Genomic DNA, 23,223 nt, shown 5'->3' with positions numbered 1-23,223 from the left:
TCCCCTTTGCTTATTTTTAACTCAATTTGTCAGCAGTGAGAAACACTTCTTTCTCCAACAATGAAAAACATGGCTGTTTTTACACACAATATACTTTTTTGCTCTATCCTAAACTAAGCACAAAGTAGTTTCAATTGTTCACCCACTTGTAGCTGGGCATGGTGGCTCATGCCTGTAATCCCAGAACTTTGGGAGGCCAAGGCAGGCAAATCACTTGAGGTCAGGAGTTCAAGATCAGCCTGGCCAATATGGGAAACCCTGTCTCTACTAAAAATATAAAAATTAGCCAGGCGTGGTGGCGCCTATAATCTCGGTTACTCAGGAGGCCGAGGCAAGAGAATTGTTTGAACCCGGGAGGCAGAGGTTGCAGTGAGCTGAGATCGCGCCACTGCACTCCAGCCTGGGGGACAGAGTGAGACTGTCTCAAAACAAAACAGAAAACCAAATTATTCACCCATTTGTGTGTAGTTCTTATTGTTTTAGCCTCATATGCTATGTAGTTAAGATACTGGTTTCCAAAGTTACTTAGGTTAATTTTTTTCTTCCCCATTTTCTTCAGTGTTGTTAATGTAATTCCATTTGTTTTTAAAAAACAAAAGTTAGATGCATTTTATTCCCTTTTGGATTCCCCACACATCTGGGTTGATTTTTAGTGATTACTTTGATGAGTATGTGACACATTGGTTCCCCTATTGTTTCTGTTTCATTCTCACCAACCCCCTTGTGGTGGGATTAGTTGGTCTATCCCTGCTATCCAAAGGAGCAGATTCATGTTTATTTCCTTATGCTCTTTCTTACACAAAAGATAGGATACTACAGTGTAAATATTATTTTGCATCCTGTCTTCTTCGCTTTACAATATACTCTGGAAATCATGCCAGATAAGTTCATGGACATTTTCTTCATTCTTCTTTTTTTTTTTTTTTTAACAACCATAGTACTCCATTGAGTGACTATACCATAAGTTGTGGAACCATTCTCCTAGGAAAGGGCATTTAGGTTGGTTTTTCATATTTTGTAATTATAAATGCTGTAATGAATGACCTTGTGCATTGTTAAAGATATATCTTCAGGGTAAAATCCTAGATATGCAATTTCTAGATTAAAAAGAAAGTACATGTATAGTTTTATTAGATTTTGCCAAATTCACCTACAAAAACTTGAACCAGTTTGCATTCACACCACATATAAGACTATTTCCTCAAACCCTTGCCCATTGAATATGCTGTTGTACTTTTCTTTTCTTTTCTTTTTTTTTTTTTTTTTTTGAGACAGAGTTCCATTCTTGTTGCCCAAGCTGGAGTGCAATGGCACCGTCTCAGCTCACTGCAACCTCCGCCTCCCGGGTTCAAGTGATTCTCATGCCTCAGCCTCCCAAGTAGCTGGGATTACAAGTGCCCACCACCATGACTGACTAATATTTTTGTATTTTTAGTAGAGATGGAGTTTTACCATGTTGGCCAGGCTGGTCTTGAACTCCTGACCTGAGGTGATCTGCCTGCCTCGGCCTCCCAAAGTTGTGGGATTACAGGTGTGAGCCACTGTACGTGGGCTATAGTTTTTAATTGTAGCCAAATAGGTGAGAAATGGTATCTCAATGTTGTTTTAGTTTGTATTTTTCTAGTTATATGAAACTTAGAACAATTTTTATATGTTTAAGGGTCATTTTATATTTCTTGTAAGTCGTTGATTTTTCTGTTGGGTTTTTGATCCTTGGTTTTGTCATTTTGAAAGAGTTTTTTATATATTACAGATATTACCCCTTTATCTATGATACATGGTGCAAACATTTTCTCCTAGTTAGTCAGTTATTTTTTGACTATGTCTATGGTAATTTTCATCATCCAAACTTATAAAAAATTACATAGTCACATTTATTTTATAATGCATATTCGTTTTTTTAGTCATAGTTAGAAAGTCATTCCCATGCTGTTGGTTTTGTTTGTTTATTTGTTTGTTTGTTTTGAGACAGAGTCTTACCCTGTTGCCCAGGCTGGAGTGCAGTGGTGCGATCTCGGCTTACTGCAGCCTCTGCCTCCCGGGTTCAAGCAATTCTTGTGCTTCAGCCTCCAGAGTAGCTGGGGCTACAGGAACATGCCACCACACCCAGCTAATTTTTGTAATTTTAGCATGGATGGAGTTTCTCCATGTTGGCCCGGCTGGTGTGGAACTCCTGACCTCAGGTGATCCACCCGCGTTGGCTTCCGAAAGTGCTGGTTCACGCTCACAGGCATGAGCCACTGCGCCCAACCCCACACTATTGTTAAAAGAGAAATTAACTCATGGTTTTGGGGAGTTTTGTTTTGTTTTTGGTACTTGCATGGTTTTATTTTGAAATTTAGATCCCTTATCTATTTGGAGTTTATTCTGGGGCACAGGGTGTGATGTAGACCTAATTTTATCTTTATTCAAATGGCTACCCTGCACTACTTATTAAAATGTTTATTTTTGTCTCAGTGATTTAAAATGCCAGCTTTATCTTATAATAAATTTCCATATGTCCTTAGGTCTATTTCTGAGCTTTCTGTTCTATTCCACCGGTCTATGGTATACACATAAGCCAGTACCACAGTGTTTTAATTATAGAGGCCTTGTGGTATGTTTTAATGTCTGCTAGGTCGAGACCCCCTGCACAAATTTTCCTTAATTTTTCTGGATATTCTTGCATGTGTGTTGCTTTTGCCAAATGAACTTTAGTATCAATGTGTCTGACTCCATAAACCACAGATTTGTTGGTATTTTCGCAGAGATTACATGAAACTTATTTAGCCTGGTGAGAACTGACATCTTTATTTGTGATGCTGAGTCATCTTTCCAAGAACAGGAAATGATTTCCATCCATTTGTCTAAGTCTACTTTTTTGTCTTTTCAGACTCATTTAAAGTTTTCCTCAGAGAGAGGTTTTGCATATTTTTGATGAGCTTCTTCCTGTGTATTTAATATTCTTTGCTGCTTTTCTAAATTGGACTTTCTTTTCCATTGCGTTCTCTAAATAGTTCGTGTTTGTGCATATGAAGACTATTGATTTTTGTTACTTTTGTATTTTGCTACCTTATGGAATTATTATACTGTTTGAGTCAGTTTTATCATTGTTGATTTGTAGGGCTTTCTAGTTACATTATCATATTATGTAAAAATAGAGACTGTTTTACTTTTCTACCAAATCTTATGCCTCTAATTAATTTCTCTTTTCTAATTTCATTGGCTGATACCACTAGTATAACATGAATAGTGGTGGAGACAGTAGGAATCCTTGCTTTGTTCCTGATTTGAATGGAAATTCTTCTGTTGTTTACACATTCAGTAAAATAGTGGCTTTGGAACTAAGGATTTTTATCAGGTTAAGGTGTTTTATCAAGTTAAGAAAACACTTCAATTCCGATTTTCTTGAATGCTGTTAACTGGAATGGATATCAAATTTTTGTTGAAGACTTTGTCAGCATCTATGGAGATAATAATATTTTTCCCCTTAGATCTATCGGTATTGGTTTTCTAATATGGAACCAACCTTAAAATACTGGTGTAAGTACCAACTGGTCACAGTGTATGATTTCCATTCTATGGTGTTAGATTGTGTTTGCTGTGATATAGTCCTTTGTACCTGTATTCATGAGTGAGATTTCTCCAGTTTTCCTTTTTTCTACTCTTTTTGTAGAGTTTCATCAGGCTTAGGTATCAAAATTAGGTCATACTTAATTATTAAAAGAATAAGGAAGGCCAAGTACAGTGACTCATACCTGTAATTCCCAGAGCTTTGGGAGGCTGAGACAGGAGGATTGCTTGAGCATAGGACTTCAAGACCAGCCTAGGTAACACAGCGAGACCCTGTCTCTTCAAAAAGTTTTTAAAAATTAGCCGGGCATGGTGGCTTGTGACTGTAGTTCTAGCTACTCAGGAGGCTGAGGCAGGAGGATTGCTTGAGCCCAGGAGTTCAGGGTTATGCTGAGCTATGATCATGTCATGTATTAGCAAGTTGCATTCATTTCTGAAGGCTCTGAGGGAAAATCCACTTTCTCATCTTTACTAGCTTCACAGGCTACCCGTATTCTTGGACTCATGGCCCAATTCCATCTTCAAAGCCAGCAGCAGTTGAGTTTTTCTCATATTACATGTCTCTGACACTGACTCTTTCCTTCCCTCTTCTATATTTAAGGACTATTACAATGACATGGGGCCCACTTTGATAATCCAGGATAATCTCCCTAGGTAAATTCAGCTAATCAGCTAATCAGAACCTTAATTTTTTCTGCAGTTTTAATTCCTCTTTGGTGTACAATATAACATACTTATAGGTTCTGGGGATTGAGACATGGGTGTCTTTTAGGGGAAGGGGAACATTATTTTGCCTTCTGCATTTTTAAAACTCAAGGGCAATTTATAGAACACTGGAACTATCGCATCTTTGAAGGTTTGGTAGAAGACTGTAGTGAAAATATTTGGGCCTGATGTTTTTTGTATGCAGTAGTTGTTTAATAATTGTTTTTGTATATTATGGGAAATTTGCTTTATTTAAACTTTCTCTGATGGGCTCAATTTTGGGAACCTATGTCTTTATTTAATACAAAATTTCAAATATATCTTATGGTTGTTAATTATTTTCTATTTTCCTTTGTCATTTATAATTTTTTTATTTGTGTTCTTTTTCCCTGTTCAGGGTGGTTAGCAGTTGCTATTTTGTTAATGTTTTTCACGTAAGTCCACTGGTTTTCTATTCTCTACTTTATTAATTTCTGCTTTTATCTTTATTTCCTTCTAATTGCTTCCTTTTGGTTCACTTTGTTGTATTCTAGTTTTTTAACTAGGTATTTAAGTCATTTATTTACTTCTTTATTTTTTACTTATGAAAATGTTTCATTCTATGAATTTTCCTCTGACACATGCTTTAAATGTGTCCTATATGTTTGATTTTGGGGGTTTTTTGGGTTTTTTTGTTTTTTTAAGAAATTATTTAATTTCAGTTTGTATTTTCTCTTTCACTCAAGAGTTGTTTAATAGGAGGCTTCCTAAATTTTTCACGTGGAAGATCTTTTTGTTTTTAGTTTTCATTAATAATTTCTTTTTTCCTTTTTGCATTGTGTTCAGCGTGTTGTTTGTAATATTTCTAACTCATGGAACTTACTAATATTTTCTTTGTGATCAATTTTGATAAATGGTTTCAAGGCACTTGATAAACAGGTATATTCACTATTACGAAAGTATAAAGTTCAATATACAGCTATAAGATTTACATAATGGATTATGTTGAATGTTTCTTAATCCACTTTATCCATTTTGAACCAAGAGTAGAAAAACTCCTTCATAAAGTTGGCTGCTGTGTTTTTTGGAGCATGAATATTTATAAGTGTTATGTCTTCATCATTATTTTGGCTATTAGCATTAAAGGGTGCTAATTTTTGTTGTGTTTAACACTTTTAGTCTTGAATCCTTATTTGTTGGATATCAGATTGCTACCTCTGCTTTCTTGTTGTTTCCATTTTCCTGGAATTTCTTTATCTATCCATTTATAGTTTGCCTTCTTATTCACTTTGTTTTATATATCTTGGATGTTGTACATAGCTGAGTCTTTTACATTGTGAGCCGAACTGAAAATGTGTTTCTTTCCATTGGTGATTTTAGTTCATTAGATTTATTGATATGGCTGATATGTTTGGTCTGGGTCTATCATAATGTTTTATAATTATATATATATATATATAATGTCATATTTCTTTTTTTTTTTTTTTTTTTTTTTTTTTTTTTTGAGACCGAGTCTCGCTCTGACACCCAGGCTGGAGTGCGGTGGCCGGATCTCTGCTCACTGCAAGCTCCGCCTCCCGGGTTTACGCCATTCTCCTGGCTCAGCCTCCCGAGTAGCTGGGACTACAGGCGCTCGCCACCTCGCCCGGCTAGTTTTTTGTACTTTTTAGTAGAGACGGGGTTTCACCGTGTTAGCCAGGATGGTCTCGATCTCCTGACCTCGTGATCCGCCTGTCTCGGCCTCCCAAAGTGCTGGGATTACAGGCTTGAGCCACCGCGCCCGGCCTGTCATATTTCTTGTGTTTCTTTTATATGCTTTACTCTTCAATTATGAAAAATGAAATTTAAGAAGTTTGTTGTTGTTGTTGTTCTAGTGGTTTTTATATTTGCACCTTTTTTTAATGTCCATTGTCCCATTTTCTTAGTTAACCTTTGACCACCTACTTGCCAGATTTTATTTCATTTTATTGTGAGACAGAGTTTTGCTGTTGTCACCCAGGCTGGAGTGCAGTGGCATGATCTCAGCTGACTGCAACCTCTATCAAGTGATTCTCCTGCCTCAGCCTCCCGAGTAGCCGGGATTACAGGCACTCACCACCACACCCGCTAATTTTTTTGTTTGTTTGTTTTTTGTTTTGTATTTTTAGTAGAGATGGGGTTTCACCATGTTGGCCAGACTGGTCTTGAACTCTTGACCTCAGGTGATCCACTCGCTTTGGCCTCCCAAAGTGCTGGAATTACAGGTGTGAGCCATTATGCCCAGCCACCAGTTTTTAATTGTATCTTCAACTCCCACCTGTTGCCTCTACAACAGCCAGTAAACTTATTTTACTCTCTTTATTCTGTCTTCCATCCCTTAGCCAGTTTTTAATTGCATTATTTCTATTTGTCAAGACATATAGCATTTGTACATTAGTCTTCAACCTTCATTTTGACTTTTTGTCTTAGATCTACAATTATATGTATATAGCATACATATATGCTATATATTATCATATATATGCTAATATCAGTCCTTTTGCTGATATATATATAATATATATAGCATATATATATATGCTAGTATCAGTCATTTTGCTGAAAAATTTCCAGTCACTTATTAGGTGAATAAAACTCATACACTATCCAATTCCTCAAGAAAAAACTCAGTTTCAAGATTCCCTAAGGTTTTGTGTGTTCCACACTTTTTCAATAGCCTTGATACTTGGGACAACTTAACTTTATATAAAATGAAGATTCACATTTTCTTTCATTGAGCTGTTTTTTGTCTTTTGGTTTTAAAATACTGTTCTGTTGTTGTCTTGCTTTGAAGATCTAATACTTTTGCCCTTGTAATTAAGTGACCTATTTGCCTAGAGGTTTTGTTTTGTTTTGTTTTCAGTCTCTGAATTCTAACAGGTTTAATAAGTCTTAGAGTTGCTAACTCTGGGTTAACTTTCCCAAGTACCAGGTGGACCCTTTCAATAGTAAGTTTCAATGATCTGGAAAGTTTGCTTATATTATAGTCTCAAGCATTTGTATTGGTCCATTTTGCATTGCTGTAAAGGAATGCCTGAGGCTGGATAATTTCTAATTGAGAGGCTTATGGCTCACAGTTCTGCAGATTGTACAGACGTGGTGCCTGCATCTGTTTGGCTTTGGGTGAGGACCTCAGGAAGCTTACAATCACAGTAGAAGGTGAAGGGGGAGCCAGTGCATCACATGGAGAGAAAGGGGGCAAGAGAGAGAAGGGTGAGGTGCAGGCTCATTAAACAACCAGCTCTATGCAAACTCCTTGCCATGGGGAGGGCTCCAAGCCATTCATGAGAGATTCGCCCCCATGACCCACACGCCTTCTACCGGGGCCCCATCTTTAACACTGGGGACCACATTTCAACAGGAGATTTAGAGAGGGTGAAATCCAAACTATATCAGTATTGTTTTATTTTTTTCTTTTCAGATAGTCTAATTATGTATTAATCCTTCTTTATCTGTTTTCCATTTTCTCTGTTTTCCCTGTGACCTTTGATATTCTTTTATTTTTCTCATCTTTATGTTCTTGATGGTTTTCCTACCTTTTAAAATGCCCCTTAGTAAATTTTCATGTTAGTTTATCTTACTCTGGGCACCTTGTAATTTAATCTTCATTTTTGAGATAACTTTGTTATTTTCTTTCATTGCTTTCCTAAATTAATCAACTCTTTAGTATATTTTTGTTCTTTGTCCATTTCTATTCTTCATTTTGTATTTTTTATTCAAGATCTTTCTTCATATCCCAAATGCCAGTGTTAGTACATTTAACTCATTTTGAATGTTCTTGCTTCATGGCTGTTTTCTTGGAAAAAGTTTTCAACAGTTGAGATGTGTTGGATCTTATTTTCTAGTTCTTTGTAATAACTCTGTATCTGTTTATTCCGGTTTTTTTCATTTATTTTTTTAGTATTAGGCTGCTTTTTAAGATTCCTAATTTGGTGCCTTTTGTCATGGAACAAAGTCCAGACTTTTTAGTGAAGTTGGGGGGTGACTGGAACAAGGGATTTGTATCTTTCAATTTTTTGGTGCTCTTTTTGTCTTGCCTACATTTCCTGACCTGAGCTAAAACTCTGTTGATCACCTGACCTCCGTAAGCCCCTGCTCTAACTGGTAGGCCACAGGATGTTTGGGGGCTCCTGGAATTAGTGTCAGTTTAGAGCTAGTGTCCAATAATCCCTGAAAAATATGATTATTTCTTTTCCCCCAGTGAACAATTACCTCGGTAAAAAGGAATAGGTCCCTTTGGCAGAGGCTGGAAAAAAGATTACATTTTTCAGTTGAAATTTTCAGTAGTGTATTGGGGTCCTTGAGGAAGGGATTTCCTCAAGGATATCCAGCTTCCCCTTCATTCAAAGAATTCTGAGTCTGTAAACTGGCCCAAGTCTGGGAATTAATTGAGTGGCCATGACTCTCTGTTTTTACGGTTAAGGTTAGACTTTGTTCACTTGACCCAGAACTTTTCTGCTCATACGGATCAACTAAGAATTTAATTGGCTTCGTATCTATTTCACTTCTAGGAATATCATGATCAGCTAGCCAGCTTCCATAGTTCTGCATAAGTTAGACTATTCTGATTGCTGTTTGGACTCTGCTGTCTACGACAGTAACCATACCTATCTTGCCTTTAGCAGTTGAGTGCCACCACCTGGCCCCTGCTTCCCTGGGGTTCAGTTACCCCTGCTGCATTTAGGTTTCCCAGTCCAGTGACTGTGAGGTCTGACTTACAGAGAAGAAGGATCACAGAGTTCTTCTAAGATGTTCGAGCTCCCTTCACAAATGTATTTCTCACAGTCGTGGTGAAAGGTCTGCCTTCTAGACCCTCCCCGTGTGGGTGGGTAGGTCTCAAGTGACAAATCCATTCTGACATGCCAGTCTCTCTCAGCTTTTGAATCCCTTCCTCTACATTAAACCAAGGCATGGCCAGCACGTTCAGTTCACTCACTATGGGCTACCTTTTGGTCTGTGTTTCAGCCAGGCAAACTGTTAGAACCCTTTTGGACTCCTGAAACTGCAACATTAAATGCAGAATCTTTGCTTAGTGAGCCCATATCAGTAAATTCAGCCTGACCCAACTTTATGTTTCTTCCACCATTATTCCTTACACTTAGTGTACATCTTTATACATGTTCCTTGGAGTTCTGCCTGTATAAGTTAGAAAAATCAAGTAGTTCCTTTGGAATGTCATGCCCCTCATGGGTCATACATTGTACCTCAACTTTAGTCACCTGCTGGGACTCAAGTCTCATTATAGGTCTAGAAGCAAAGAGGAGTGGCAGGGTGGATCCTGGGGAGAGTGGATGTTGTCTTGCACAGCACCTGCCTCAAGAGAGACCATTACAGTTTCCTCAAGTAGTGCAGGGTTAATTCACTCAGAACAGAGGTGGACAGGCTGGAGGTGGAGAGGTTGATACCACTGACGGTGAGAAGGTCGTTTCCTCTGGGGTTAGGGAGGCCACTTCCATTGGAGATGGGGAGACCAATTCTGCCAAGGCTGAGGAGACCTCTTCCACTGGCAAAGAACACTGGCAAAGAACACTCAACAGAATGTAGGGACTCCATGTCCTCGGTTTCATCAGAGCCTTCCCACATGTCTCCATCCCAGTTCACGGGCTCCCATTCTTTCCAAAGCAGTGCTTTCACTTTAACGGTAGACAATAGCTACTGTAGCTGGGGTTCAACTTGTGTTGTCATTCAGCCAGTGGCAGAATGAAATTTTTTGTTTGAGTTTCAGCAATGTCAGCCCTGCAGTTAAAAGGATAAGGGTCTTCTTCAGGACACATGTAGAAGAGCTTAGGTTCTTTAGGCAATACTTGAGCTGGGAATTTGAATCCCTGAGCTCATCCTTTTCTTGTACTACTGTGTCTAGTGACATTAGGAGCAACCAGCCAATATCAGTATGTTCATTAATGTAAAAAAAAATTGAAACTGTCATATACAGAGGCAGCCTTGCTTCTTATAAGTGGCTAATAAGGAGTATCCAGTGCTGATATTTTGCATCTTTCCATAAACAGTTCAGCTGTGGACTATCAATGCTCTCTTTTCTACTGGAAATAGAATCATTAGCATCTTCAAATTTAATCAAATTAGAGAACTGTTCCAGAAACCTTATATACTAGTTTTACCTCCATCTTATAGAGAAGAAAACTGAGGCTCTGAGAGAGTTAAGTAACCTACCCAAAATCACCCAGCTGAAAATTGAACTGAAATCTATCTGATATCTATGTTGAAACTGCTCTTTTTTTCTTCCATTCTTTCTTTCTTTTCTTTTCTTTCTTTCTTTTCTTTTCTTTCTTTCTTTTTTTTTTTTTTTTTGAGGTAGAGTCTCACCCTGTCACCCAGGCCAGAGTGCAATGGTGCGATCTCAGCTCACTGCAAGCTCTGCCTCTTGGGTTCAAGCGATTCTCCTGCCTCAGCCTCCCAAGTAGCTGGGATTTCAGGCACCCACCACCACACCTGGCTAATTTTTGTATTTTTAGTAGAGAGAGGGTTTCACCATGTTGGCCAGGCTGGTCTCAAGCTCCTGACCTCAAGTGATCACCTGCCTCGGCCTCCCAAAGTGCTGGGATTACAAGCGTGAGCCACTGCACCCAGCCTCCATTCTTTCTTTATAGCAACAGTCACATTGTTTGTTGATTTTCAGCTTATGGTTCACTGCGATCATCCTTTCTGTCTAACATATGTCAAATAGACAGATGCACTTGGGGGCTCTGCCAGCTGCTTCCCATCCCTCTATCCGATTTTACCTATCAATTATCCAATATTGTCCAACGTATTTATCCAGCTAGTAAAGATAATTTTGAATTTCACTTCTCTTATGAGAGTAGTCAGCTCCTCTGAATATACAGAAACTTAAGGAGGCTGCCTCTCCTGCAATCATCCTAGTCACTGACTTAAAAGGGAAAAAAAGGGTACTGTCAAAGACTAACAGACAAGAAAAAAAAAAAAAAGATTATCTTCCATCAGTAGCAGCCTTCCTATTTGGGTATTATAGAAAAGTGAAATTTTTTAGTTCTCTTTTGACAAGTATCTGAGAACATATCTCAGAACAAAAACACATATGCCATTTCTCTCTTCTTTTTTCTCTCTTAATTTTCTAAATCCTGGTTATTACATCAAAGGTGCTTCAGAATATCTCTTGTCTGTGTGTGGATGATCATAACCACCCGTCATTCCCAGTTTAAAGATTTCTGTTTTCTTTTTTCCCTCTGCAGCCTATTCTCACCTCTTTAAAATCTAGATGGATTGTGTTTGGTAATACGCATATTTTCCTGGCCCTGGCAGTCCCCTTTGCTAAGATCCAGCCCTAGAGCTCCTGCTCATACTTTAGATGCATGGAAAAAGGAGGGGTCTGGATGGAGGAACCCAAATAAACAGATGGTTGCCTTGACAACCTGTAAGAGACTCTTTCATGATCATTTTTCGTGGTTTTCTCTTGAAATAAATAGTGAGACTGCGATATAGTTTTTAACTCTTTGACCTCCTGCAAATGGTACCAAGGTTCACAAACTGCATAGAACACCAAAATGCCTCTGCCACAGAGCTACCATTGGCTTTGACTCCTTCAAGGTCCTATCCTGCATTGCCCTAGGAAATGTTTATGGAGACCTATCTTCGAGGCAGATTCCAGGTATCCTGGGTGTAAACATGAGTGTGGCATAGCAAGGAGGCTGTGACACTTTGTAGAAGACAAAGGTAAACAATCATTATGATATCGGGCAGGAAATCCTGGGGCAAGAGCATATGGAATGCATGAAATCCCAGAGAAAGAGGGAATTCACTCCAAATTGGAGGGTTGGGCAGAGCCCTGGAGGAGGTGAGGTGGTGCTAAGGAGTACTGGGGAGCAGAGTTTAAGCCAAGGAAACTTGAGCCTGACTAGCATGACGGAGGACAGGGGAGGGAAAGGAATTCCAAGTTTAAGGAAGACAAAGAAATAGAACTAATAAAATTGAACATTTTAACATTGACCTGCATGTTTCTACTATGTCAGTTTTTAAGTTGTTTGTATATTTGTTTGTAAATGTACTTTTTATAAAGCATTGAAATAGAGGCTCTTGCTCTAAGATAGAAAAATGTGGGGCAATTCCATTTATATGTTTGAATTTCCTTTTACATTTTCCTATGCCTGGATTCCTTATCCAGGTTATCACACAAGCCTGAAGTTCTATAGGCCTTGTAGATGAAAGGCTTCCAAATTACAATGCAGTTAGTAAAGCACAGTGGCTTAAGACATAAGCTTTAGAGTTAGACCTGAGTTCATGACCCCACATAATCACTTCCTGGCTTTGTGTACACCTGACAGGTTGTGCAACCTCAGAGCCTCATTTACTCATCTGTAAAATGGAGATGATAATAGTGCTTATCTCACAGTTTTGTAAGAGTTACGTGAGATACAGTGCGCAAGCCGTAAGCACAGGGCCGGGCATCTGTTGTCAATCAGGTAATGCTTATCATTAGTTATTGCTCCAAAAAACAGTGTTCATAAAGTTTTCTCCAAGGAGACCCACCTATGGCTTTCCTATGACTTTTCTAAATGTTTGTTGCTACTTCAATGCAAGAAAATATGCCAGGAGTAAAAATCACCTCAAACTTTTTTAAATATTGGGAGCCAAAATGTCCCAAATTTCATGAGCCTGTGAGATCATGGTTTTTTGTTTGTTTGTTTGTTTTGTTTTTTTTTTTTGAGACAGTGTCTCGCTCTGTTGCCGGGGCTGGAGTGCAGTGGCGTGATCTCAGCTCACTGCAATCTCCGCCTCCTGGGTTCAAGCGATTCTCCTGCCTCAGCCTCCCGGGTAACTGGGATTACAATTTTTAGTAGAGACAGGGTTTCACCACATTGGCCAGCCTGGTCTCAAACTCCTGACCTCAGGTGATACCTGCCTTGGCCTCCCGAAGTGCTGGGATTACAGGCGTGAGTCACTGCGCCCGGCCCATGGTTTCTTTTTATGGCAAATTACAACAATCTAAACCTTCATTGTGTTTGCCTTTCAGTTTATTCTTTCTTCAGGTATCCAAGCATTTGGGTGAGTCCCTGGAGAATTTTTATTCAGAGGGGACCTCCCTATCTGGCCTGTAGCTGGCCGCCATATTATCAGGACCAGTTTATCTCCCTCAAAATGAATTTCTCTGAGCATTTTTCCTTTACCTGGAATTTAGGCCCCAGCCTCTGAAAGCTCCAAGAGAAGGAGTTGCTTCCTTCTCACCCCAGCCCAAGGCCCCATGCTGATTTCTTCAGTGACTTCTTCAAAGGACATTTTGTCTGTGGGAAGCCTCACTTCCTTCAAAGGAAATCTCGCTCCCTTCATGTGGCTCTAAAAAGACAAGAAACAGCACCCATTGCTTGTGGTACCTAATTGTCATTCCCAGACGGAACTAGGGCTCTTAGCAAGGATAGATGACTCCACAACTGGAGGAGGAAATACACAAGATGAGCCTAGGATATCTTGTGTCAGGAAGCAAGGAAGGTAGACAAGTGAGTTGTGCCAAAAGGACAGAGGGGCCAAAAAGAAGGGCTGCAGGCCAAAGGGGGGATACACTGAGCATCTAAAAACGGTAATTAGTGCAATGGACTAAAACATATTGTATATGTCAAAATAAAAACATGAGTTTATAATTTATAATGATGTTTCTAAAAGGTGAGAGGAAACATCTCAACAACAGCCTCACTGGGTACCATTTCCACACCAAGTCTTTATTCAGGAAATTGGCACTTAAAAGGTAATGATTAGGCATTTATCCTGTCCTTCCTGTACAAACTGTATTGCAGGAAATTAAAATTGCCCTAGTTGTACAAACATATAGTTAGTTAGAATAAGTTCTAGTGTTCGATAGCACAGTAGGGTGACTATAATTAATAGTATTTTGTTGTTTTTTTTTTTTGAGACGGAGTCTCGCTTTTGTCGCCCAGGCTAGAATGCAGTGACACAATCTCGACTCACTGCAACCTCTGGCTCCCGGGTTCAAGGGATTCTCCTGCCTCAGCCACCTGAATAGCTGGGATTACAGGTGCCTGCCACATGCCCAGCTAATTTTTGTTTTTTGGTTTTTTGGTTTTGTTTTTTTTTTTTAGTAGAGATGGGGCTTCACCATGTTGGCTAGGCTGGTATCAAATTCCTGACCTCAAAGTGATCTGCCCACCTTGGCCCCCATAAGTGTTGGGATCATAGGTGTGAGCCACCATGCGCGGCTAACAATAATGTATTGTATATTTCAAAATAGCTACAAGATAAGATTTGGAATGTTCCTAACACAAGGAAATGATAAATGTTTGCAATGATGGATGTCCTAATTACCCCAATTTGATTATTACATATTGTATGCATGTGTGAAAATATAACATGTACCCCATAAATATGTATAAATATGTATCAATTAAAAAATGTATATCAAAGAAAGTCACCCCAGTTGAAGAAAAAAAAATTTTATATAAAAATTCCATCTAATAAATGCAAAAAGACAAAAATAACCAGAACATTGTATTGCAGTCCCCAGTGGTATAATTGATTCAGGTAATAATTATTAACAAATGAATCCATTATATGAAAGGCTGATGGGAAACTTTACAATGGAGATGAGGCTATCACATCCTGATCCACTGTAGCTCACTAAAATTGGAACACCCAGACGTGGTGTGCTTCCCGACGGAATGCAACATGAAGCGCACAGCATCACCTCTGAGATGTTATCCCCAAAACTGAACTTGAATCTAACCCAGATTTGAGAGCTAAATTTCGCTTAAAGGGATGCAGGAACAGGTGAAGTGACATTACAAAGACACAAAGAGGCACATCCAGCATGTAGGACATTCGACAGGGTGGCTGACCCAGTTTCTGAGCAAGTCAGTGGCATGGCAGTGAAAGGAGAGGGAGGGGTGGGGATTGCTGTTCATAGGAGACCAAAGATACTTAAAAGCTGATGTAATACACGGACCTAGTTTGAATCCTGATTCAAACAAAGAAACCAGAAAAAAAATTTTTTTTTTTTTTTTAGAAACCAGCAAAATTTTTTTTATGAGCTGGGTATTGGATACCAAGGAATTATTGTCACTTGTTTTAATGGCATTGTGGTTATGTAAGAAAATGTTCATAATTTTTAGCAATGCATACTAAAGCATGTAGGGTTTTGCTTAGCAATACTTTACCATAGAAATATTATAACAGACCGGGTGCAGCAGCGGCTCACACCTGTAATCCCAGCACTTTGGGAGGCCAAGGCAGGCAAATCACTTGAGGTCAGGAGTTTGAGCCCAGCCTGGCCAACATAGTGAAACCCCGTCTCTACTAAAGTACAAAAATTAGCTGGGCGTGATGGCCTGCACCTGTAATCCCAGCTACTTGGGAGGCTGAAACAGTAGAATTGCTTGAACCTGGGAGGCGGAGTTTGCATTGAGCTGAGATGGCACCACTGCACTCCAGCCTGGGTGACAGAGTGAGACTCTGTCTCAACAAAAAAACAAACCAAAAAACAGAAAAAAAAAAAAAAAAAAGGAAAGAAATACTTTAACAAAGAAAAAAGAAAGACAAGACACAAGTGAGAATAAGGTAACAGTCTTGGTAATTGCTGAAGTGGGGTGATGGGTATATGAAGAAAAAGTAAAAAAATAAAAACAAAAAACGATAGATGAAACAAGTGTGCTCACACCTTTGATGACTGTTGAACCTGGAAATAGGGATGTGAAGACCTTTGGTATTTAGCTCTATTTTTCAATATGTTTGAAATTTTTGTAACATGTAAACTAAACAAGGCACAATTCTAGAACATGAATACATTTCTCAAAATCTAGGTCGTGTGCACTGAGATCATAGTACATGTACGATTTCAACAATGTAGGAAGGACTGGACTACGGAAGTGCCATGCCCTTCAGTGCCCTCTGTGCCCTAGAAGAGAAGCTGAAAACGGCCTCTGTGTAGCTCCTCCAGTCTCACACTAATCTCCTGGGAGCAAGTGGTTAGCAAGAGCTCTCGTACATCTCCTAAGAATACGAAGTCATTTTCTAGTATGGTGCACTCTAACCTCTAATTTAGAATAAAACTGTTTCCTAAGAGGACCTATCTTCAGGAAGAACTGAGCTGGAAGAAAGCATTCTTTAAATCAATGTAGGGTGCTTAGCTTTGCGGCCTTCCCACCCCGCCTGGCTCTGTCCACAATAGGGCTTTGCTCTGTCTTGATTTAATCCACACCTGCAGCTCAGGAGCTGTTGCCTCCAGGTAAATGCAAGCTACCACTTCTCTTTTAGAAAAACTGTGTGCGGTGGCTCATGCCTGTAATCCCAGCACTTTGGGAGGCCGAGGTGGGCAGATCATGAGGTCAGGAGATCAAGACCATCCTGGCTAACACAGTGAAACCCTGTCTCTACTAGAACTACAAAAAATTAGCCGGGCGTGGTGGCGGGTGCCTGTAGTCCCAGCTACTCGGGAGGCTGAGGCAGGAGAATGGCGTGAACCTGGGAGGCGGAGCTGGCAGTGAGCCGAGATCGCGCCACTGCACTCCAGCCTGGATGCAGAGTGAGACTCCATCTCAAAAACAAAAAACAAACAAAAAAAAAACACTGTGATAAAATATAACAAAAAATTCCCCATCTTAACTATTTTTTAGTGTACAGTTTATCGTTAAGTACACATGATCCTCAGCTTACAACGGGGTTACGACAGTGCACTTTCAACTTAACGGTATTTTCAATTTACCAGGGATTTATCCTGCTATAGCTCCATCGTAAGTCAAGGAGTCTTCTGAATGTGTCACGTCATCGTAAAGTGGAAGTCATAAATGGAACCATCAAAGTGGGGAACAGTCTGTATATTCGCATTGTAGTGTGAATCCAGAACTCTTCATCTTCTAAGACTAAAACTCTGTATTCATTCAGCAGTTCCCTACTTCTCCCTGCCCCCAGCCCCTGGCAACCACCATTCCACTTCCTGTCTCTGTGAACTCGACCACTCTAGGTATTTCATATAAGTGGAATCATACAGTATTTGTACTTTTGCGACTGGCTTATTTCACTTAACATGATATCCTCAAGTTTCATCCTAAGATGAATTTAGATTAGTTGGGCATGTTTTGTGGCACCTGTCAGATTAGGTAGGCGTGTTATGTGGCACCTGTCAGAATTTCCTTCCTTTTTAAGGCTGACTAACGTTCCGCTGCATGCACACACCACATTATGTTCAGCCATTCATCTGTTGGTAGACATTCCGGTTGCTTCCACCTTTTGGCTATTGTGAATAATGCTGCTATGAGCGTCGGGGTATACTAAGCCACCACTTTTTGCAACATAAAGTTTTTCTCACCGATTTCAAAGGCCCTAGGAACAGCTTTCAGCACAGGTTCAAGCTTAAGGTACTGTGAGCTTCTTTCCCTCTGAGAGGTCTGCGCAAGCTCATTGCCAAGGAGCATTAGCCTGAGTGAGCGGGAGGCAGCTCTGGACCTCACATCACAGAGCCCAGATGGGGGTCCCTGCCTTTTCCCTGGCACACTGTTTTAAAACGGTAAAAATAAAACATGCTCATGAGAGGGTAAAAAGTGGACAGTCACTCCCTCCTGGTTCCCATTCCTCAAGGGTTGGCTGCTGTTACATGAATGTGTGACTGTTTCCAAAGCTTTACTCCAAACATATGCACATGTGTATGTTTGCTTTGTTTTTTATAAAAGTTTGCTTTCTCAGTCAACAATGTATATCATCTCTCCATATAATAGAAAGGCATTGAAAATCTAAAATATTCCCCATTTTTGTGCTGTTACCAGCGATGCTGAATTGAAGATCCTTATGCATACATGCTTGTATATGTATGTATTATTATAGCATAGACGTGCAAATGTTGGGTCAAGGCATGTGTACATTTAATATTTTGATAGGTACAGCCAAATCGCCTTCCTGAAGGATTATGCTAATTTACCTGCTAGCTTGAAAGAAAGGTTTCCATTTATTCTTTCAAGTCTAAGGCAAACATTCCAGTCTGTTCCTATTTGATCACTAAGTACTTGCCTTTCTCCGAGCCTATACTACTTAATTAAAATCTGCTTGGAAAATCTCAGTTAAGTTAGTAAAATCATCTAGTTTTAACAACTATTGTCTGTTTACAGCCTTAGGCAGTTTAGTGGGCAAAAACGTAATTGTATATTTCTAAACATGAGAAATTTCAAGATTTCCCCTCTGAGGGGTATCAGGGCATATAAAATCAATCATGTAAATATTTGCTTCTTTGACTTTCAGGATTACATAAATATATTTTTAAATACCAAGTCTTTTTTGAGAAAAAAAAAAAAACAAACTTTTGCTCCCTGATACTTTCCCTTTCTGATTGTTAACTGTGTGAAAAACTAGAAAGATCAAGTCCTTTAAGGCTTTTATGCCAGTTTGCCTAGGAGAAATAACCTGCCCCAAACCCCAATTTTAATTACTCAAGCCAGATGAATGGTGTGTGTATGTCAGCCTAGGCAAGCGACTTCACAGTTATATTTTAAATATGAAGATTTCATCAAATAAGGCAAAAAATTTGTTCATGGCATGCAAATTAGAAAATGAGAAATTGGTGGTTCCCATTAGCAACAAATGTTCTGAGAAGAGTTTCATGGGAGGAGAGGCCATATACATCACGTTTATAAATATTTTTACTTCCCAGAAAACTAGGAGCTAGGATTGCAGCAGAGCCAAGCGCTGGCAGCCCCTTTCAGGCGTCCCCAGGCAGTGCTCTGAAGCCCAGGCTCGCCTTTTGTGCTTCCTGCGTCCTCTCCAGGCGTGTCTGCGCGGTGCGGAGGCGCATCCCCGCCAGGGGAGGGCTGGGAGCGGCCGCGCACCCGGCGGAGACCAGGCTGTCCTTTTAGGGAGCCGGCATTGGTAAATGCCCTGTGGTTATGCGACTATTGACTTGCCTCACCCTGAGGATTCCAGTGGCAAAGTGACCCTCCCTCCTGCCTGTCCCCTCCCTTCCTGGCTCCCGCCTGCCCTCCCTCCCGCAGCAGCAAGATCTGATCGCTGCCGCCCTGCTCTCCTCCTCCTCCTCTCATTCCTGTGCCTCCTGGATTCCTGAAGTTTAGGAGAAATAAGGTAGCCGAGGGGACCACATGGAAGTTGTGACAGCTCCCAGCGGCGCGCCCCTTTCGTGTGTGCCAGTACCTCGGCTTAGGAGTTGCCCGCTGACACGTTGAATGAAGGAGGTCCCCTTGCCTGCCAGCCTGCCGGGATGGGCCATTGCTGCTGCAAGCCTTATAACTGCCTTCAGTGCCTGGACAAGACGGTACTTTGCCTTCCCTCTCTCTTCTTCCCCCTCCTCCTTTGCAAGGGCAGAGAGAAAGCCGTGAGCCAGCCACCTCTGTGCCTGTCCCCCTAGCATGCGTGTGCGCTTTGTTGGTGAACAGGAGGCTCTCTTTACTCGTTCCAATATGCTGAATTGTGAGTGGTGTTCACAGAAACATTTGGTCTCACATACTCTGCAGTGCCTTACATAATTCTGTATTCCTGCAGTCTCGAATGTAACTGTTGCATTTTCCTGAAATAGTAGGATTCTGCTCCAACATCTTGAAATCAAAACTGCCAAGAGATCTTCGGAATATTCTTAATGCATTTTAATGTACCTGTGAAACCTAAGACGTTCCGCTGGGGAATTCAGATTAGTTAGGCGTGTTTTTCTTCGCCAAGTGCTAACTTTGAAAGTTTACCACTCTTTTTTCAAAACAGCACTCATTCTTGTAATTTATATTCTTCACATCAGAGAAGAAAGCGCACAGTATAGTTGTTCTCTCTGTACTTCTTTGCATCACAGAGAGATGAATAAACATAGAGGTGAAAACTTAAAAAGCCAGAGAGGCTGAGGGTGTGTTCAAGTCTTCACTGGAGAAAAATTCACAGCCAGGGAACTGAAAATAGAGTATGCATGAGAATTATATAGCAATTCCAACACAAAGCCTTTCTTTGCTTTTGACATTTGCCTACTCTTGTGAGCTAGCAGAGGGATTAGGATATGCTTTTAATTTCATTACTAGAAATCTGTTGGCAAGAACTCTCGTCTCTGTGAGATATTTTATTGTCATGCATATTTAGGTTTCTCCAAGATGCATGAAATGAGACTTCACAATTGAATTGTTGAAATTGCCTTCTTCCTACCCATGTGGGCATCAGCTATCTAGATCGCTTGAGATGTAGTATGTGACCAGGAGAAGGAAAATATGTGGCTTAATATACACGCTCATCAAAAAGCGGTCACTTGGAAGCATCTTAGTTACCAGTCTGCTTATGAACTTTGACCTAAAGTAGGGTTACTTACCACCTAGGAAAATTAAACTGATACCTTAAAAGTCACTTACTAGTTTTGCTCCAATAGAAATAACCACCTCAGTGGATTTGGCTTTGCTACCGTGAGTATGAGCTAAAATATTTACATACACGTTTATGTGCTTTTAACAAAAAGAACTATAAAGCATTTGCGCTCAATTGTCTGCACATCTAACTTTGAAGTGACTAAGCCTTTTGCGAAGTGGTCACAAAAGAGTATTGAAGCCTTACAACAGTAGTTATAATAAAAGGGAAAGATTTGCTACATGTAAAACAATATTATAAATTTCATATTTCTAAATCCTAATACAAAAGTTTTAGAAATAGAGGCTGTAATATGGAGGCCTTTTGGTTTGAGAAAATATGTTTCAAAGGGAATCTTGTTTCCCTATTTTGTTTAAATCAAGTTCTTGGAAATGATTATCCCTATGTCATTCTTGAATTCAGAGATTTTGGAAGATAATTTAATGTTATTTCATCTCTCTAGCAGTATGATGTTTGAGTAATTTTCCAGTGTTTTAGTTTTGAAACTTCCAGTTCAATACAAATTATTTTTTACTGGTAAAAACTTTAAAACTTACACTGCCTTTACCAGCTTTTTCATTATGTTCACACCTACATTTCTTGTCTTTTCTTTGCTATATTTCAGAATAGTATTCCCATTTGAAGTTTTATACGTATATTTTCATAGGTGCTCTTTAAATGAATTGAGGACTTTCTTTTTAAATTAAAAAACACATTGTTTTATGTAGTTGCCTATTTTGCAGAATAATTTCACAGGCAGTAGGCCAAAATCATTTATTTAATTGATAGTTACCTATTGGGCCAGGTATTGTGTACCAGGAGCATGATAGGATTCCATTCCAACTTCAGACTCTAGGAATCAGAATTCCCAAATCCCACAACAAAGTTCTTCAATCTGTTAATCAACTCTAACAACCCCAATGAGGTTGATACAATTTAAAAGAGGCCTGGTAAAATTGTTGACAGAGTTGTTTCTGATTACCTTAACCTAGCTTCATAAACCTTAAAACAATAACCATTTCCTCAGAACTTCATATAGATCAAAATAGCAAACTTCATTTTGAGAAATCAAAACAATTTAACAGTTTGATCATAGTGCAGCTAAAGCTGTTCTGAAAAACATGGCGAGACAATTAAAGATACTTTCAAAGTAATCAGTTTCAGAGATCTGACTAAAAACTGAATATCAACTAAAAACTGTGAATATGAGGATGCTTATTTAGCATGAATTTATTAGGGGAAACTGGAATCTTGCCTAGAGTGTATAATGAAAAAACTGTTAAATGAACAAATCGTTTAAAAACTGTTTGTGCTTATGTATTGCCAACTTATAAAGACCTATCCATTGGAAATATTTATTACTGGTTTACTCTGTGCCTAGTTACTATTAGGACCATCAAATAATTCTTAAAAGGCATCGCCGGCCCTTATATAGCTTACCGATAAGTGGTTTCATTCTATTTCTACCTTTTGCAGAGAACTTACAAGTGGGTAGGCAACAATAACACACACAGAACAATTAAACATTAGCACAAGACTGGAGTATAATTAAGTGAAAATTGTGTGGTACTGACCATACCTGTTTCTGGAATTTAGTGAAAGGAGAAGTCAGTCTAGACCCATAGGCAAGGTTTCTTGGAAAAAGTGGAACATGAATTACACTTTGAAGAATGGGGTAGAATTTTATTAAACTAAAGAGAACGAATGTATTCCAAGCGAGGAGCACGTAAGGAAAGGTCTTTTAGCCTCATTTTATGAAACCTGAGAGGGGCAATCTCATGGTGAACACAGTGGGAGCTACGGTGCATAGGGAGTGTGGGGAAATTTCCAGCCTGAAATCCAGACCCAGGTTTTTTGTTGGTTGATTTGTTTTTTGTTTTATTTGAGACAGGGTCTCCCTCTGTCACCCAGTCTGGAGTGCAGTGGTGTGATCATGGTTCACTATAAACTTGAACTCCAGACTCAAACAATCTTCGCACCTCAGCTTCCCAAGTAGCTGGGACCACAGGCGTGCACCACCACGCTCAGCTATTTTTTTTTTTTTTTTTTTTGGCAGAGCTGGGGTCTTGCTATATTGCCCAAGCTTGTCTCAAACTTTTGGGCTCAAGCAGTCCACCCACCTTGGCCACCCAAAATGGTGGGATAATAGGTGTGAGCCACCATGCCTGGCCAAAGACTCAGGTTTTTAAACTTGAGCTAAATAAAAAGTAGGGATCTATCTTGGGCTTTTGAGCAGAGATGCAGTCTGTGGAAAGACTTGTATACAGGTATTTGAAAGGAATGGTATGACCCAAATGGATTCCAAAGGGCCCATTCACCTACGGACTCAACCTGGTCCAGGATGAAGCCAGGAGCTCTATGTGCACAGAAACTCCTTATCCATAGCCTTCCTGAATTGATGGTTGTTAGAATTGTTGAGTTATTAAGAGGAATAAACTAGACGTATAAACTAGAATACAAGCGTCCTTTTTAACCATATGAAATATAACTGGCAAGCAAACGATAACAAGCCTGATAAACATATTATTTCCTTTTAGAGTCAAAAGTCTAGCTCATAAGAAACCTTGATGAGAATGGAATCTGAGCCAGCGAGTTGTTCTATAAGAATCCAGTGGCCTCAGAGCCTACTAGGTTCATCTCCCATATCCCTGCTCCCCTGAAATGTTCCTGGCCCTGGAGACTCCC

General features: G+C 39.7%; 1 protein-coding gene across 15 annotated transcripts in view; it reads left to right on the top strand.

Annotated features, from left to right (window-relative positions):
* The window catches only part of LOC105490184 (microtubule associated scaffold protein 2), a 626,066-nt gene that overhangs the window by 530,185 nt on the left and 72,658 nt on the right, over positions 1-23,223 (top strand). Inside the window, exon 1 of one of the 15 annotated variants that reach the window (XM_011755579.3) lies at positions 19,017-19,480. The exons of the other annotated variants lie outside the window; for them this stretch is intronic. Coding sequence (XP_011753881.1) covers positions 19,427-19,480 — 54 coding nt within the window. The 5' untranslated portion in view covers positions 19,017-19,426. Of the gene's footprint in view, positions 1-19,016; positions 19,481-23,223 lie in introns of those variants that run through there. 15 annotated transcript variants of the gene reach the window in all.

The sequence above is a fragment of the Macaca nemestrina genome, chromosome 16, assembly GCF_043159975.1.
Source record: "Macaca nemestrina isolate mMacNem1 chromosome 16, mMacNem.hap1, whole genome shotgun sequence".
Taxonomy (NCBI): domain Eukaryota; kingdom Metazoa; phylum Chordata; class Mammalia; order Primates; family Cercopithecidae; genus Macaca; species Macaca nemestrina.
Note: the sequence above shows the minus strand (reverse complement) of the source record. Positions and strands in the feature narration are given on the sequence as shown.